Raw genomic sequence first — 14,307 nt, 5'->3', positions numbered from 1 at the left:
AGGAGGAGGAGGAGGAGGAGGAGGAGGAGGAGGAGGAAAAAGAAAAAGAAAAAAAGAGAGAAAAGAAAACAGGAAGCTGGGCAGTCAAATAGATTTCATATTACTAGCTAGTCTGCATGGCTAATTCAAACTTCATCTCAGCACGACAGGCTTATACTCAAAATATTATACTCATGTGTTACTAAAGAAATCACAGTTTTTCTTTGTGTTTGTCATTATTTGGGGCTGGGAACACACATGGACAAAGCTGGTATGATCTCCTGATGTTCCTGCCTCCACCTCCTAGCTTTAATCACAAGGCACAGGCAAGCAGATCTCTGTAAATTCAAGACCAGCCTGGTCTACGCAGCAAGTTCCAGGACAGCCAGGACAGTGGGGTTTGAGACTCAAAAACTCAACAACAACCAAAAACAAAAAAAGGAGGAGGATGGAGGAGGAGGAGGAAGAGATAGAGGGAGAGGAAGAGGAAGAGGAAGAAGAGGAGGAGAAAAAAAATTAACACCAGAAAACCAATGAAAGCAGCTTCCATTTCAGAGAAAGGCAGAAGATACTAATCAAAAGAGTGCTATCAACACAGAAAACAAATAGTAGAGAATTAAATGGTATCTGTCTCAGAACCAACAGCAGTTAATCAAATCTCTCACGGCTCTTCCTTCTGGAGGCTGGGGTGATAAGCTGCCCTGATTCACTGTATTAATGAGTTGACACAACGTCTGCATTTTGCACTTGGGCACATAGGATCGTTGTGGAAATAAGCACAGCTATCCAGGGAGGGACTAACCACAGAAACTCCTCTGGGATTGCTTAGCAATAAGCTAGCAGGAGCTGGGAGAGGCTCCCTAGAAGGATGGTGTCTAGAAACTTCTCAAGGAATGAGGAGCTCCTAAGGTCTCCAAACAGAGATGCAGGTGTTTCCAGTGTTCTGCCAAATCAACTACAACCGAAGCTACAGTGTCTCCCCAGCCACTCCAAATCAACTAAACCAAAGCTACAGTGTCTCCCCAGCCACTCCCCTTTCCTTTCCTAAGTTTCTTGAGTTATCATTTATTTAGCTATTTTAAGTACACAAAGAGTTCCAGTTTGTCCCTTTTTTGAGAAAAAGAAAACAATGCAGATCTCTGTGCTGGAACTTGGGCATAGGAAGAATACCAAGCGCTTCTAGAACAAGGAGCTGTGCTCTGAACCTTATCTTTGAGTCCCAGCTCACAGGTATCGGTCAGTACTAGCTCACACTAGAATAAACAATAACAAAGTATAGCATCTCATTTAGTTGTGCCTCAGCCTAGTAGTAGAAAAAAAATTCTCTAGATTCCTTCAGCGAAATGAAGAGAGGTGCCAGGCGATGGTGGCGTATGCCTTTAATCCCAACACTCGGGGCAGAAGCAGGCAGATCTCTGTGAGTTTGAGGCCAGACTGGTCTTCATTGAGAGTTCCAGGGTAGCCAGGGCTACACAGAGAAACTCTTTCTCAGAGAGAGAGACAGAAAGAGAGAGAGAGAGAGAGAGAGAGAGAGAGAGAGAGAGAGAGAGAGAGAGAGAGAGAGAGACAAAGAGAGAGACAAAGAGAGAGACAAAGAGAGAGACAGAGAGAAACAGAGAGAGAGAGACAGACAGACAGACAGGCAGACTAAATGGAGAGAGGAAAAAACATTAATAAAGTTTTCAGTGACATTTTGAATGTGAGCACCTTTTTTCCAATTATAAGTACAAGGAACATACACTAGAATTCATATCCACTTCATGGTTGTCTTAGGGTTTTACTGCTGTGAACAGACAATATGACCAAGGCAACTCTTATAAAGAACAACATTTAATTGGGGCTGGCTTACAGATTCAGAAGTTTAGTTCATTATCATCAAGATGGAAACATGGCAACATCCAGGCAGGCATGGTACAGGAGGAGCTGAGAGTTCTACATCTTCATCTGAAGGCTGCTAGCAGAATACTGGCTTCCAGGCAGCTAGGATGAGGGTCTTAAAGCCCAAGCCCACAGTGACACACCTACTCCAACAGGGCCACACCTTCTAACAGTACCATTCCCTGGGCAGACCACACAAACCATCACAATGGCTTTGGTGTTTGGATAAGAATGGCCCCCAGAGGCTCATGGATTTGAATGTTTGGTTCCATTTGGTGGACTGTTTAGGGAAGATTTGGAGATATGGCAACGTCAGAGGAGGTGTCACTAGGGGTGGGCTTTGAAGTTTCAAAAGTTAGTCCTCCCCTGCCTGCTGCCTGTGGATGAGGATGCAAGCCCTCAGCTACTGCTCCAGCACCTGTCTGTCGGTGGCCATGCTCTGCACTTGCCAGACAGACTCGCCCTCTGGAACTGTTAAGAAAGCCCCCAATTAAATGTTTTCTTTTATAAATTGGTTTGGTTGTGGTGTCTCTTCATTACAATAGAACACCGACCAAGACAATGACCCTCCTTTTCTTTTCCTGGCTGCCTTTATCATCTGTCCTAGGTGCCGTCTGTAAAACATTCTGACCAAAAGCAACTTAGGGAAGGGAAGGGTTTATTTATTTGGCTTAAACTTCATTTCACAGTCTATTGCTGAGGGAAAGTAGGGCAGGGACTTAAAGGCAGGACCCATGGAGGACCACTGCTGGAGGGCTCTTTCTTTCTTGTTCACAGGCTCATGCTTAGCCAACTTTTTTTACACAACCCAGGACTACTTGCCCAAGGAATGGTGTCACCCACTGTGGGCTGGGCCCTCCCACATCCATTAACAGTCAATGCCCCCCAGGACATGCCCACAGGCCAATCTGACCTGGACAATCCTCAATTGAGACTCCTTTTTCAGGTGACTCTAGGCTGTGTCAAGTTGACAGTCAAAGCTGAGTAGGATGCTATCCCAACACACAGCTTAATAACACAAGAAAGGCTATGATACTGTCTGTTCTAGCTGTACAGCTACAAAGACTGCCCACATATCTTTTCCTTCTCTTTCCACTACACCATGGGCAAGCCACATGTCCCCACAACTGTTTATTTTGTGCCTGCAAGGCCGCTCCACTCATGGAATAAGTACAAACTATACAATCAGCTACTAGCTGTTTAAAAATATGATTTTTCTGTTACCTGCTTCCCTTGCCAGATCAGGATAATCTCTTGAATTCTCACCTCCAGGCTTCATGAACTAGAGGACAGAAGAGGATAAGTAGAAACAGGTATTGAGGGTTCTGTTTGTTTTTTACAACGGAATCACAAAAATTCATTCAGTTATTCATTCAAATAAAAACACTGTACTAAGAATATGATTAAGTTGGTAAAGTAACCAGACATGGTCGCCAAGGCTGGTAATCCCAGCTGGAAGCTTGCTACACACCAAGTCTGGATCAGCCTGAGACACATGACACCATCCTAAGACAAAGGGGGGAGGGGGACAATAAATGAAATGTTTCCTGCACAAATCTGACATCCTAGGAACTCAGAACCCACAATGGAAAGAGAGAATTGAGTTCCAAAAGTTGTTCTCTGACACACAGAATACATGCGCCATAGGGCACCCCTCCCAGCCTACACACACACACACACACACACACACACACTATTGAACTTCTGCCATGTTCCTATACTCTGAACATAAAAACCTGCAGTCCTCCCCATTAGGGAGCTTTAGTCTAATGTGAAATAGGCAGTGACACCAGCATAAGGATAGAGTGATTTGGAAAGACATCTATCATTTAGGAGAGAAAATAAGAAAGGCTTCTCAGGAAGCCATCTTTTCTTCCATTTATGTATTTTGTGTGCACATCCAGAAGACAACCTGGAAGATGTGGTTCTGTCCTCCAGCAGACATACAAATCTTTGGGATCTAACTCAGGTCATCAAGTGTGGGGGCTATGCACCCACTTGGGTCATCCCACGGGGCCACATTTCCGTTATTCCTGTTGATAGTTGATTTAACGAGAAACAGACTCATATCTGATACTTATTCCCATCTGCAGCTTAATTTTAGTTTTACATTGGTTTGGCTGAAGTCTATGCAATAAATCTATGAAATAAATCTACATGACACAGACACGCAATTTGAAAGATAAATATTTAAATATTCTTTCATTTTAAAAAAAATGTTCATGTCTGCATGTGCTGTGCAGGGCTTGCACCCCTTTGATCCCACTACTTGGGAAGTAGAAAAGAAAAGGCAGATTTCTGTGAGTTCTAGGCCAGCCAGGTCTACATAGCAAGTTTCAGACTAGCCAAGACTACACAGTGAGGCCCTGTCTTAAAAACAAAAATGACAACCAAACAAAAAACAACAAGAAAACATGGCCTTGGTGTGTGGTGATTCTGCTAATGAGCCACTTCCCCTGCTGGGGATATCTCAATCTAATACTAAGTAAAACTTAACACATAGAAAGAATTTTAAGATCAATTGTGATGTGAAATCTGAAACCATACCAATGAACCCCTCATGAAAAACTGAACAGTCATTACTGTTATATAGTAAGTTGGAGGCCAACCTAGACTAACCAGATCCTGTTTCAAAGTAAAACAAAATTTAAAAATTAGTAATTCAGAGGGATGGGGGCAATTTATTTTGTAAATAAAATTATTAAAAAATTTTTAATTAGTAATTCTAGCCAGTTGTGGCGGTACACACCTTTAACCCCAGTACTCAGGAGCAGAGGCAGGCAGATCTCCACAAGTTCAAGGCTAGCCTGGTCTACACAATCAGTTCCAGGACAGCCAGGGCTATGTGGAGAGACTCTGTCTCAAAAAAAACAAACAAAACATTAGTAATTCTATGAGTTATACATCTCTTCCAAATTTTAATAAAAATTCTCAACCTCACCTTTGTTAATGTCAACGCTTACCTCATTAGCAATGTTTTCTTATTTTAGTGAGAACTTGTCTAGCAGATACAAGACTCCTAGGAAGTTGAATTTTATCACTGGTAATAACTACAGCTAGATGACAGTTTCCCCTTATTTGCCAGTTTTGAAGAAGACGGATAGGTTCACCAATGTCCTAGAAAGATTTGCTTTTAAGATATAAACATGTCTATTTAGGCACACGTGATGGGCTTTGATCTTTTACAACTATTATCATGTTTAAAGGTCAAATGGTTGGACTGGGGAAGTGGCTTAACTGGAAAACTGCTTGCCTTGCGTAAGGCCCACTCTGGTCATCTATTAATGACCCCTAGCCCTAGGGTGACAGATCACAGGAATTCATTGACTAGCCACATACCACCTTGGTGAGTCAGAGATTGCCCCCCCCCACCCCACAAAACAACAAGCTAGGCGAGGTGCCTGGGGAACAGTACCTGGGGCTGTCCCCTAGCCTTGAGCACACACAAAGTTCAACTTAGCTAGTCACGCTGACACCTGGATCTTGACATAACCCAAAGGGGCTCTGATGTCTTCACAATTAATTATGACAAAATTCACCAGACCTATCTTGATCACTTATCTCACCTAGATTTTGTAATTTCTCCAACCAACTGGATCTCTACATAGGAAAAGATATTCAGGGGTTAAGGGTCTGGGAGCCTGGAGGTCTAGCTCAGTTGGTAGAGTATCTAACATGCATGAAGCCTCGGGTTCCATCTCCAGGACCACAGAAACAGGACACGATAGCACACATCTGTAATCTGGATGTTCAGGAGGTAGAGGCAGAGGGCTACAAGTTCAAAGTCAACCAGAGCTACATAGTAAGTATGAGGTCTGAATGGGATGAAGTAAGACCCTCTCTCTGGAAAAAATAAAGATATTTCAGGACCTCAGTCTTAGCATCTAGAATAGCATTGATTTGGTTACTGTGTCTAGGCCTCTTCGTGGGGTAATGCTAGGAATACTTGTAACAGATAAAAGACCTCATATACTCACATACATCACTACTGCCCACTCGACTTCAGTATTTCTGTGCCTTCCCTGTTGGTTGGTTTGTTTGTTGGATTTTTAAGGCCCTCTTGTATGCTCAGGCTGCCTTCAAACTTCCTATCCTTGAAGCGTAGGCGCCTGCCTCAGTGTTACAGCATTTTCCTGGCATGCTTAAGGCACTGGGCTTGACCCTCAGGACCAACAACACATTTAAAACTAATAAAAAGTTTCAACAGGGCTGGCAAGATGGCTTAGCAGGCAAAGGTGCTTGTCATAAAAGCCTTGTGACCTGGATTCCTTACAACCCTCCAAAGATGGAAGGACAAAATCAACTCCACTAAGCTGTCACCTGAGCTCGGTGTGCTCACCACTGAATATGCACACACACACGCACACACACACACACACACCACACACACACACCACACCACACACACCACAAACACCATACACACACCACAAATACCACATCACACACACACACACCACACACACACACACCACACACACACACACATCTCACACACACACACACGCCACACACACACACACACCACACACACACCACACACACATACACACACACACTAACATTAACCTTTTTTTCTAATGTTATTTAACGCTATTGAAGGTTTCTGAGCGTGAGTGAGGCTCATCACCCACTCAGTCTCACACAAGATAGCATCCTAACAAGCTGACTTTTTCCTGGAATCATTTCAAATAATTTTCCCAGCCTCGGCCAGGATGGTAGCGAATGTTTGGGTGTGTTTTCTAGGAACAGAGCTAGGCAGCACCACCTGAAGAATTTCAACTAATTCCCTTGGTTTTGTGGTAGTTGGGTTTTGTTTGGTTTGAGAGGATTCCGCCACCACCTGCAGAGTTGCACGATGCCTCCAAGCCTGGCTTCTATCCACTTTTAATATTTCCTGGCATCTCTCCTACAGTTTCTGTTCCAGTGTGCACTGTTCCTCACTGTTTTAATGATATTTAGAAAGAAAAAGTTCATTTTTTCAATCTTCCATGCTTAACTAAAAATGTCAAATTATCTTTTTTTTCCTCTTTTTTTTTTTTTTATTTGTTTGTTTATGTGGGTTTTTAAAAATCTGTCAGGCCAGGCGGTGGTGGCGCACGCCTTTAATCCCAGCACTTGGGAGGCAGAGGCAGGCGGATTTCCGAGTTCGAGGACAGCCTGGTCTATAGAGTGAGTTCCAGGACAGCCAGGGCTACACAGAGAAACCATGTCTCAAAAAAAACCAAAAAAACAAAAAAACAAAACAAAAAAAATCTGTCTTTAAACCCAGCACTCAGGAGACAGAGGCAGACAGATTTCTGTGAGTTCAAGGCCAGCTTGGTTTATAGAGTGAGTTCCATGACAGCCCAGGCTACAGTGAAAAATCTGTCTCAAAAAATAAATAAATAAATAAGTAAATAAATAAATAAAATTTTATTTATAAAAATTATATTATATAAAATACAAATATTACATTTCTAAAATAAATGTATCTTTAGTTTGTGTATAAGTATGTGTGTATATGCGTAGGGGCACACTCAGGCTGCCAGGCCTAATGGGACACACTTTCACCCACTGGTCACCTTGCCAGCCCTTGTTCTTTGGTTAAGACAAGGGCTTGCATAAGCTGGGCTGGTTCTGAACTTGCTATGTGAACTTGAGGACAACCCTGAACTTTAGATTCTCCTATCTCTACCCTCTGAATGATGAAAGGATGGGTATACATCACCATGCCTGGTTTATGCAGACTGGGGATGGAACCCAGGGCTTCATGCATGGTTAGCAAGCAGTCTACTGAGTGAGTCACATTCCCAGCCCAATCTTGCTTTTATTCATTTTTGTCACGGTCACCCTCACATACAACACATAGCACATGTACTACATATATGCTTAAATGATGAAACCATCTTTCCTTTCCTTTCCTCCCCCCTAAGGAATATTAACGCCCTCTTCACCTCAACCTCCCAACTAGAAAAATACCTTTTTTCCCCACCCAGAAACTAGGCTTTTTCTTTTTTTTTTTTTAAGAATTATTTATTTATTTATTTTTTATATATGTGAGTACACTGTCACTGTCTTCAGACACACCAGAAAAGGGCGTTGGGATTCCATTACAGACGGTTGTGAGCCACCATGTGGTTGCTGGGAATTGAACTCAGGACCTCTGGAAGAGCAGTCATCTGGAAGAGCGGTTAAGTCAGCTTAACCGCTGAGCCATCTCTCCAGTCCTAGGCTTTTTCTATACAGCCCATATAAACAAACATTAAACAACCAATAGAAGGAGCTTTAAAATACTAGTAGGGCAGGGGGGATGGGACACCCACAGGTTCAGCAGGGGAGAAGTCTGAGAGGCTGAATCAGAAGGAAAAAAAAAGAAAGAGCCAGGCGGTGGCGCACCTTTAATCCCAGCACTTGGGAGGAAGAGGCAGGCGGATTTCTGAGTTCCAGAGTTTGAAGCTAGCCTGGTCTACAGAGTGAGTTCCAGGACAGCCAGGGCTACACAGAGAAACCCTGTCTCGAAAAACCAAAAAAAAAAAGAAGAAGAAGAAGAAAAAGAAGAAAAAAAGTTTAAAGTCAGCCAGGGCCATATAAGATACTGTTTAAAAAAATCTAGAGAATACTTTTGAAAGTTTACCCACCTACTTACTATATCAGAAGCTCCCCATCTGAGAAACAGTGGGATTAAGTTTTATAACATATTAGTCAACTTTTCTATTTACATGTTTTGAATGAATTATGTGTTCTCATCTGCTACTAAGATAATATAAAATTTAAGGCTTTTTTTCTTTACAGTAAAAAAAAAAAATTCTTCACAGTAACTCTTTCACAAAGTTCATCCATCTAATATCAATCAACTAACACTGTCTTGGCTCTAGTGATTATCACTGTGAGTGATACAGCAGTGAATAATTGTGGTACCCACCCTGTAGCAATACATTAGGAGAATATATTCATCTAAACAAAGAATTCCAGCACATCAAAGTAAATTAGAGCTAAGTTGAAGGCCCTGTGAGAAAGCCAAGATAATCAAGGGTTTTCTGGACGGTAAGATCTAAACTGTCCTTTAAGAGAACAAAGATGTTAACCAGGGAAAGTCAGCTGGTGCAATTAGCGCCACTAGATACAAAGCTGCAGAGACTAAAACAGAACTACAAGTAACCTGGCATTACTAGAGCATAGAGCCGAGTTAGAGTATTGGGAGAAAAGGCTATGAAAGCTTCCGGTTGCTTAGACCCAGAGAAACAGCAATAAGGTCAGAAGATCAAGGGAACCTGGACCTGCGTTAAGAGCTGAGCTTCTATTAGCTCCCAACTAGAAGCCCACAGCCACACATGCTGCTATCTGAGAAGGGCACTTAAAGCCACTACAGAGCTGGTGGCATTCACGATCTTGTCTTTCAGCCTGGCCTCTGTCCAAGTTCCAAATGTTTTTTTGTTTGTTTGTTTTGTTTGCCGGTTTGGTTTGCTTTGTTATGTGAAACAAGGTCTTGCTACATAGTCCTCTATGACCCCAAACTCGCAGCAATTCTAGCTGCGTATCCTAATGCTCACAAATAGCTCCGGATTTAGAATCTAAGGAAGTGTGAGATTTGTGTTGTGTTGAGAGCTCCTTCACAGACTAAACAGCTAGAAAAGGCAAACAGGAAGGCGAAGAAAAAACGGCTGAGAGGACAAGCCCGAGACATTGCGACCCTAGTGACAGCATCATACACCCTAGAGTCGCCTCTCTGGAGCGAAGGGACAGCAGCGCAGACTGTGACCTCCCCCTGCAGCGCTTCCCTGTCGCCTCGGGCTGCCGGGAATAACAGAGGCAGATCTCTGGTTGCTCACAGCTCTGTTTACCTTGGTCATACCAACGCCGACCACGAACACCCGGCGCAGGCGCGGAGACTTCAACGCAACGGAAGGCATGGCTACAACAGCAAACAAGTTCCTCTACAGACTGAGGGTTTGCTGAACCAAGGCCGGTTCCGGTCCGGTTGTCCCAGCCCCAGGCGTCGGGGGCGGGGCCGCGGCGTCGGGGGCGGGGCCGCGTTACGGGAACATAGCGGGAAGAGGCAGTGTAGAGCATCTACGCATGCGCGACAGTCCTTTGGCCAAGTTCTTCATAGGGGCTTTTGACCTATGTGCTAGTGCTAGATTCAGGCAGTTTCTCAAGGAGGCCTCAGTTTCTGTGCTTCCCCTCTTTACAGTGAGAGAGGGAAGGCCTGAAATGGAAGCTCTGGCCTCAGAGGAAACTCAGAAGCCTGTGAAGATTCTTTAGAGTGTTAGAAACGTTCTATCCCTGTGAGGGTAGTTACAGTACTCAGTATATGAGCTAAAGCACGATGTACACTAATAAAGTCAGATGTTTTTAAAAATTAAGTCAGATCAGGGCTTAGTGATTCACGCCTTTAATATCCTCACCTGAGAGGCGGAGGCAGGCAGATCTCTGAGTTTAATACCAGCCTGGTCTTGACAGCAAGAGCCACACAGAGAAACCCTGTCTCAAATACAACAATAACAAATGAATGAATGAATGAATGAATAATAAATGAACAAACAAAAACCCTCAGCATAGCAGTGAGCTCCTGTAATCCACTCAGGAGGCAGAAGTAGGTGGATGGATCTCTGTGAATTTTTAGCAGGTTCTCAGACCTTAACACAACTGACTCCATGTTAGAGTTACTATTCTGAACTTAAAAACAGCAAGTAGATCCCAACACCTGCCAAAAAATGGTACAAAGACCAAATCCACCAAAGACCTGGTCCATAGTTCCAGGAACCAGGAAAGTCTCTAAATGTGCTAGCCTGACATTTTGGCTTCCATAATTCTGTTAATTATTCTTGCTAACTGAAGTTTGCCAACCAGAATGTGGAGTTTGTGCATAAAAGACAAAGAACCAGGGCTGCATGATTTGGGCAAGTATCTTCTGCAGCCAGGAGCCAGCAATACAAACTTTCTTTTTGGCTTTAAGAGTGTCTGTGTGTTCTCTGTTGACCATATCTCAAAACAAATTCAAGTCCATCCTGGTCCAGGCTCTGCCTCAAAATAAGTTGTTGTATATGTATGTGTATATGTGTATATGTGTATATTTGTATATGTGTATATATACAACTGAGACAGGGGTGTGTGTGTGTGTGTGTGTGTGTGTGTGTGTAGCCCTAGCTGTCCTAGAACTTGCTCTGTACACCAGGCTGGCCTCCAATTTACAGAGATCCAGCTGCCTCTGCCTCCCAAGTGCTGGGATTAAAGACATGGGCCATTACTGCCCAGAAACTATGTATATTTTTTGTAACAGCCAGATCATAGTCAATCATAATCAGACCATGTCCAAATAAAGCAACTGCTTGTTCGGCACTATTTATTTACTTTCCTTTGATTGTTCTATCTATAAAGATTGTCGTGTTGGAAAGCTGAGTTCCCTGAGTCTCTTTTGATTATGAATGAGCAGATCTTTGACCCTAACACTTGGGAAAGCAGAGGCAGGCAGGTGGATATCTAGTGAGGAGAATAGCGCTATTGGCCTTGCTTCGTTATTAATAAATTCGTAAACGATAAGTTTATACACAAAACAAGGAATATCTTGTGTTGCTTGCTTGACAGAATTGTGACACTCTCAGAAAGTTAATCCCGTGTTTCCTCTAAGAGCAGTGATTCACTGATCTGGTGCTCCAGTTGACTCCATACTATACAACCGCCAGGAAAACAGGAAGTGAAATCCAGTTGCTATGGGGTGGGCTGGCTGTTGTAATAGCTACTTGGGAAGTTGAGCTCAAAAGCTTGGGCTCAAGGGTTAAGACCAACCTACGCAACATAGAATAAAGAATGGGGGGAGAGTTGACTGTGAGGACTGTGTATTCATATGTATACGATTTCTGGTCCTTTTCTTTTTGACAGAGTTTCTCTGTGTAGCCTTGGCTGTCCCAGAACTGATTATATAGCCCTTGAACTCATAGAGATCCACCTTCCTCTACTCCCCAAGTGCTAGGATTATAGGCGTATGCCACCACTGCCCAGCTCTGAGATCCTTTCTAACCCTGAGAACCTATAGTAAGAGGTCCATAGTCATAGATCTTCGTGGCAGAAAGCATCATTTAGCCATAAAAACACTCTAAGACACTTTTTGGGGCTGGAGAGATGGCTCAGTGGTTAAGGGCACTGAGTGCTCTTCCTAAAGTCCTGAGTTCAGTTCTCAGCAACCACAGGGTGACTCTCAACCATCTGTAATGGGATTCAATGCCCTCTTCTGATGTGTCTGAAGATAGCTTCTGTGTACTCATATAAGTAAAATAAATAAATCTTTTCTTAAAAAAAGATACCTCTTATCATTGTTTTTAGATTGCTAGAGGGTGGGCATTTGGAGCTGGAGAGAAGGCTCAGTGGCTACGAGTACCTGCTACTCTTACAGAGAACCTGGGTTCCATTCCCAGCACCCACATTGGACACTCGCAACTAGGGGTCCAGCTCTATCCGGAAGTCTCGTTCTATTGTATCTGATGCCCTCTTCAGACCTCCATGGGAACTGGGCACACAAGTGGTATATATACACACATGCATCCAAAACTCTCACACACATAAAACAAAATAATCTTTTTGTTTGTTTGTTTGTTTTTGTTTTTTTTTCGAGACAGGGTTTCTCTGTGTAGTCCTGGCTGTCCTGGAACTCACTCTGTAGACCAGGCTGGCCTCAAACTCAGAAATCCGCCTGCCTCTCCCTCCCAAGTGCTGGGATTAAAGGAGTGCACCACCACCGCCCGGCCACAAAATAATCTTTAAGAGTGCATATTCATAAACTCCATTTGGCTACCAGAGGAGGATAGCTGAGATACAAGCAGGGAAACTGAGGACATGTGTTGCAGGTGCACTGGAGAGCATCCAGGAGAAAGCAGAGCAGGATTGCTATAAGGAAGCATCAAAGAATAGCCTCTCAGTTTTGATGCTGAACACCAAGCAGACTTAGTAAGAACTACATCCACTGTCATGGATTCCCTGCAAGCATCACAATCTGCCTGAAGTAAGAAGGAAAACTCAACTTAGTCAGTCCTGGTTCAAACTTCTGGAGTCTGATTCCAGGCCAGTTTATTTTAGACATATTTAAGTACAATATAATTTTGGAAAAATGTTTTCTGGTAATGATTATCTCAGTCCCATATGCACAGTAAAGCTTAATATGTAACCACACCAAAAACTATTGTAAAATACATGTGATCTCTACCATGAAGATGGGTTTTATAGCTTAAGGGTCTAAGATCTGTTGCGGTGTCTAGCTGATAGAGGTCACCAGGGTATAAAGTACATGTGACATCTCCCCTAAAAATGGATTCTATTGGCCGAGAAATGAAACTACAAAGAAAGGTTTAGGGAGGGAGAATTTAGGAGAAACAGTCTGGGAGGTCTGGGTGAGGCCTGGCTCTACAGTTAGCAAAGGTCACCAAAAAACTAACAATATCCACTCCTAGCCTTTGGCATGGAAAACCGGTATTCATTTCCTTCATTGAGGAGAAATTTCTGTGTGATTAACATTCCTGGTTTCCCCAGTACTTATCTGTGAGCACTTCTGCATTCTGCACACTGTTTCTGAGGGAAAGCCAAGTTTAAACTGAGATTGGCTGCCCTCTTTAATACTATAAGAAAAGGCTTACGGGAGGCAGGAGAATGTTCATAAGTCATTTTCACTATTTCCAAAGGCCTAGTGGAGATTCATATGCATCTTGCTAAGAACAATAAATATACAATTTTTAAAATCAGCACAAAGGGGCCTGGAGAGATGGTTCAGTGGTTAGGAGCACTGGCTGTTCTTCCAAAGGTCCTGAGTTCAATTCCCAGCAACCACATGGTGGCTCACAACCATCTACAATGGAATTTGACTCCATCTTCTGGCATGGAGGTGTATATGCAGCGAGAGCACTCATATACATAAAATAAAGAAATCTTTTTAAAAATCATCAAAAAGGGTTTAGAAAGACAGGTCAGTGGTTAAGAGCATGTGCACATACATAGACCCATTTACAAACACACTGTCCTAGTTAGAATTTCTATTGCTGTAACGAAACACTATGGCTTATACTTCCAGATTGCTGTTCATTATCAAAGGGAGTCAGGATAGGAACTCAAACAGGGCAGGAACCTGGAGGCAGGAGCTGATGCAGAGCCCATGGAGGGGTGCTGCTTACTGACTTGCTCCTCATGGCTTGCTCAGCTGGCTTTCTTATAGAATCTAGGACCAGCCCAGGGAAGGGACCACTCAGAATGGCCTGGGCTCACTCCTATCAATCACTAATTAAGAAAATGCAGCTGGGTAGTGGTGGCGCACGCCTTTAATCCCAGCACTTGGGAGGCAGAGGCAGGTGGATTTCTGAGTTTGAGGCCAGCCTGGTCTACAGAATGAGTTCCAGGACAGCCCAGGCTATACAGAGAAACCCTGTCTCAGAAAAGAAAAAAAAGAAAGAAAGAAAGAAAGAAAGAAAGAAAGAAAGAAAGAAAGAA

At 43.2% G+C, this 14,307-nt stretch overlaps 1 protein-coding gene and 1 pseudogene across 1 annotated transcript in view; one reads left to right on the top strand and one right to left on the bottom strand.

Moving 5' to 3' along the window:
• Scp2 (sterol carrier protein 2) overlaps window positions 1-9,801 on the bottom strand; it is a 71,081-nt gene extending 61,280 nt beyond the window's left edge. The window contains exons 1-2 of the mRNA XM_028785783.1: window positions 9,681-9,801; window positions 3,082-3,139 (exon numbers count right to left, since the gene is read on the bottom strand). Of these exons, the coding sequence (XP_028641616.1) occupies window positions 3,082-3,139; window positions 9,681-9,749 (127 nt within the window). The 5' untranslated portion in view covers window positions 9,750-9,801. The remainder of the gene's footprint in view (window positions 1-3,081; window positions 3,140-9,680) is intronic.
• A 114-nt stretch (window positions 9,802-9,915) lies between these two features.
• LOC114637554 overlaps window positions 9,916-14,307 on the top strand; it is a 9,755-nt pseudogene continuing 5,363 nt past the window's right edge.

This window comes from Grammomys surdaster, unplaced genomic scaffold (assembly GCF_004785775.1).
Source record: "Grammomys surdaster isolate TR1022 unplaced genomic scaffold, NIH_TR_1.0 100, whole genome shotgun sequence".
NCBI classification, from domain to species: Eukaryota; Metazoa; Chordata; class Mammalia; order Rodentia; family Muridae; genus Grammomys; species Grammomys surdaster.
This window is presented reverse-complemented; position numbering and strand designations above follow the sequence as displayed.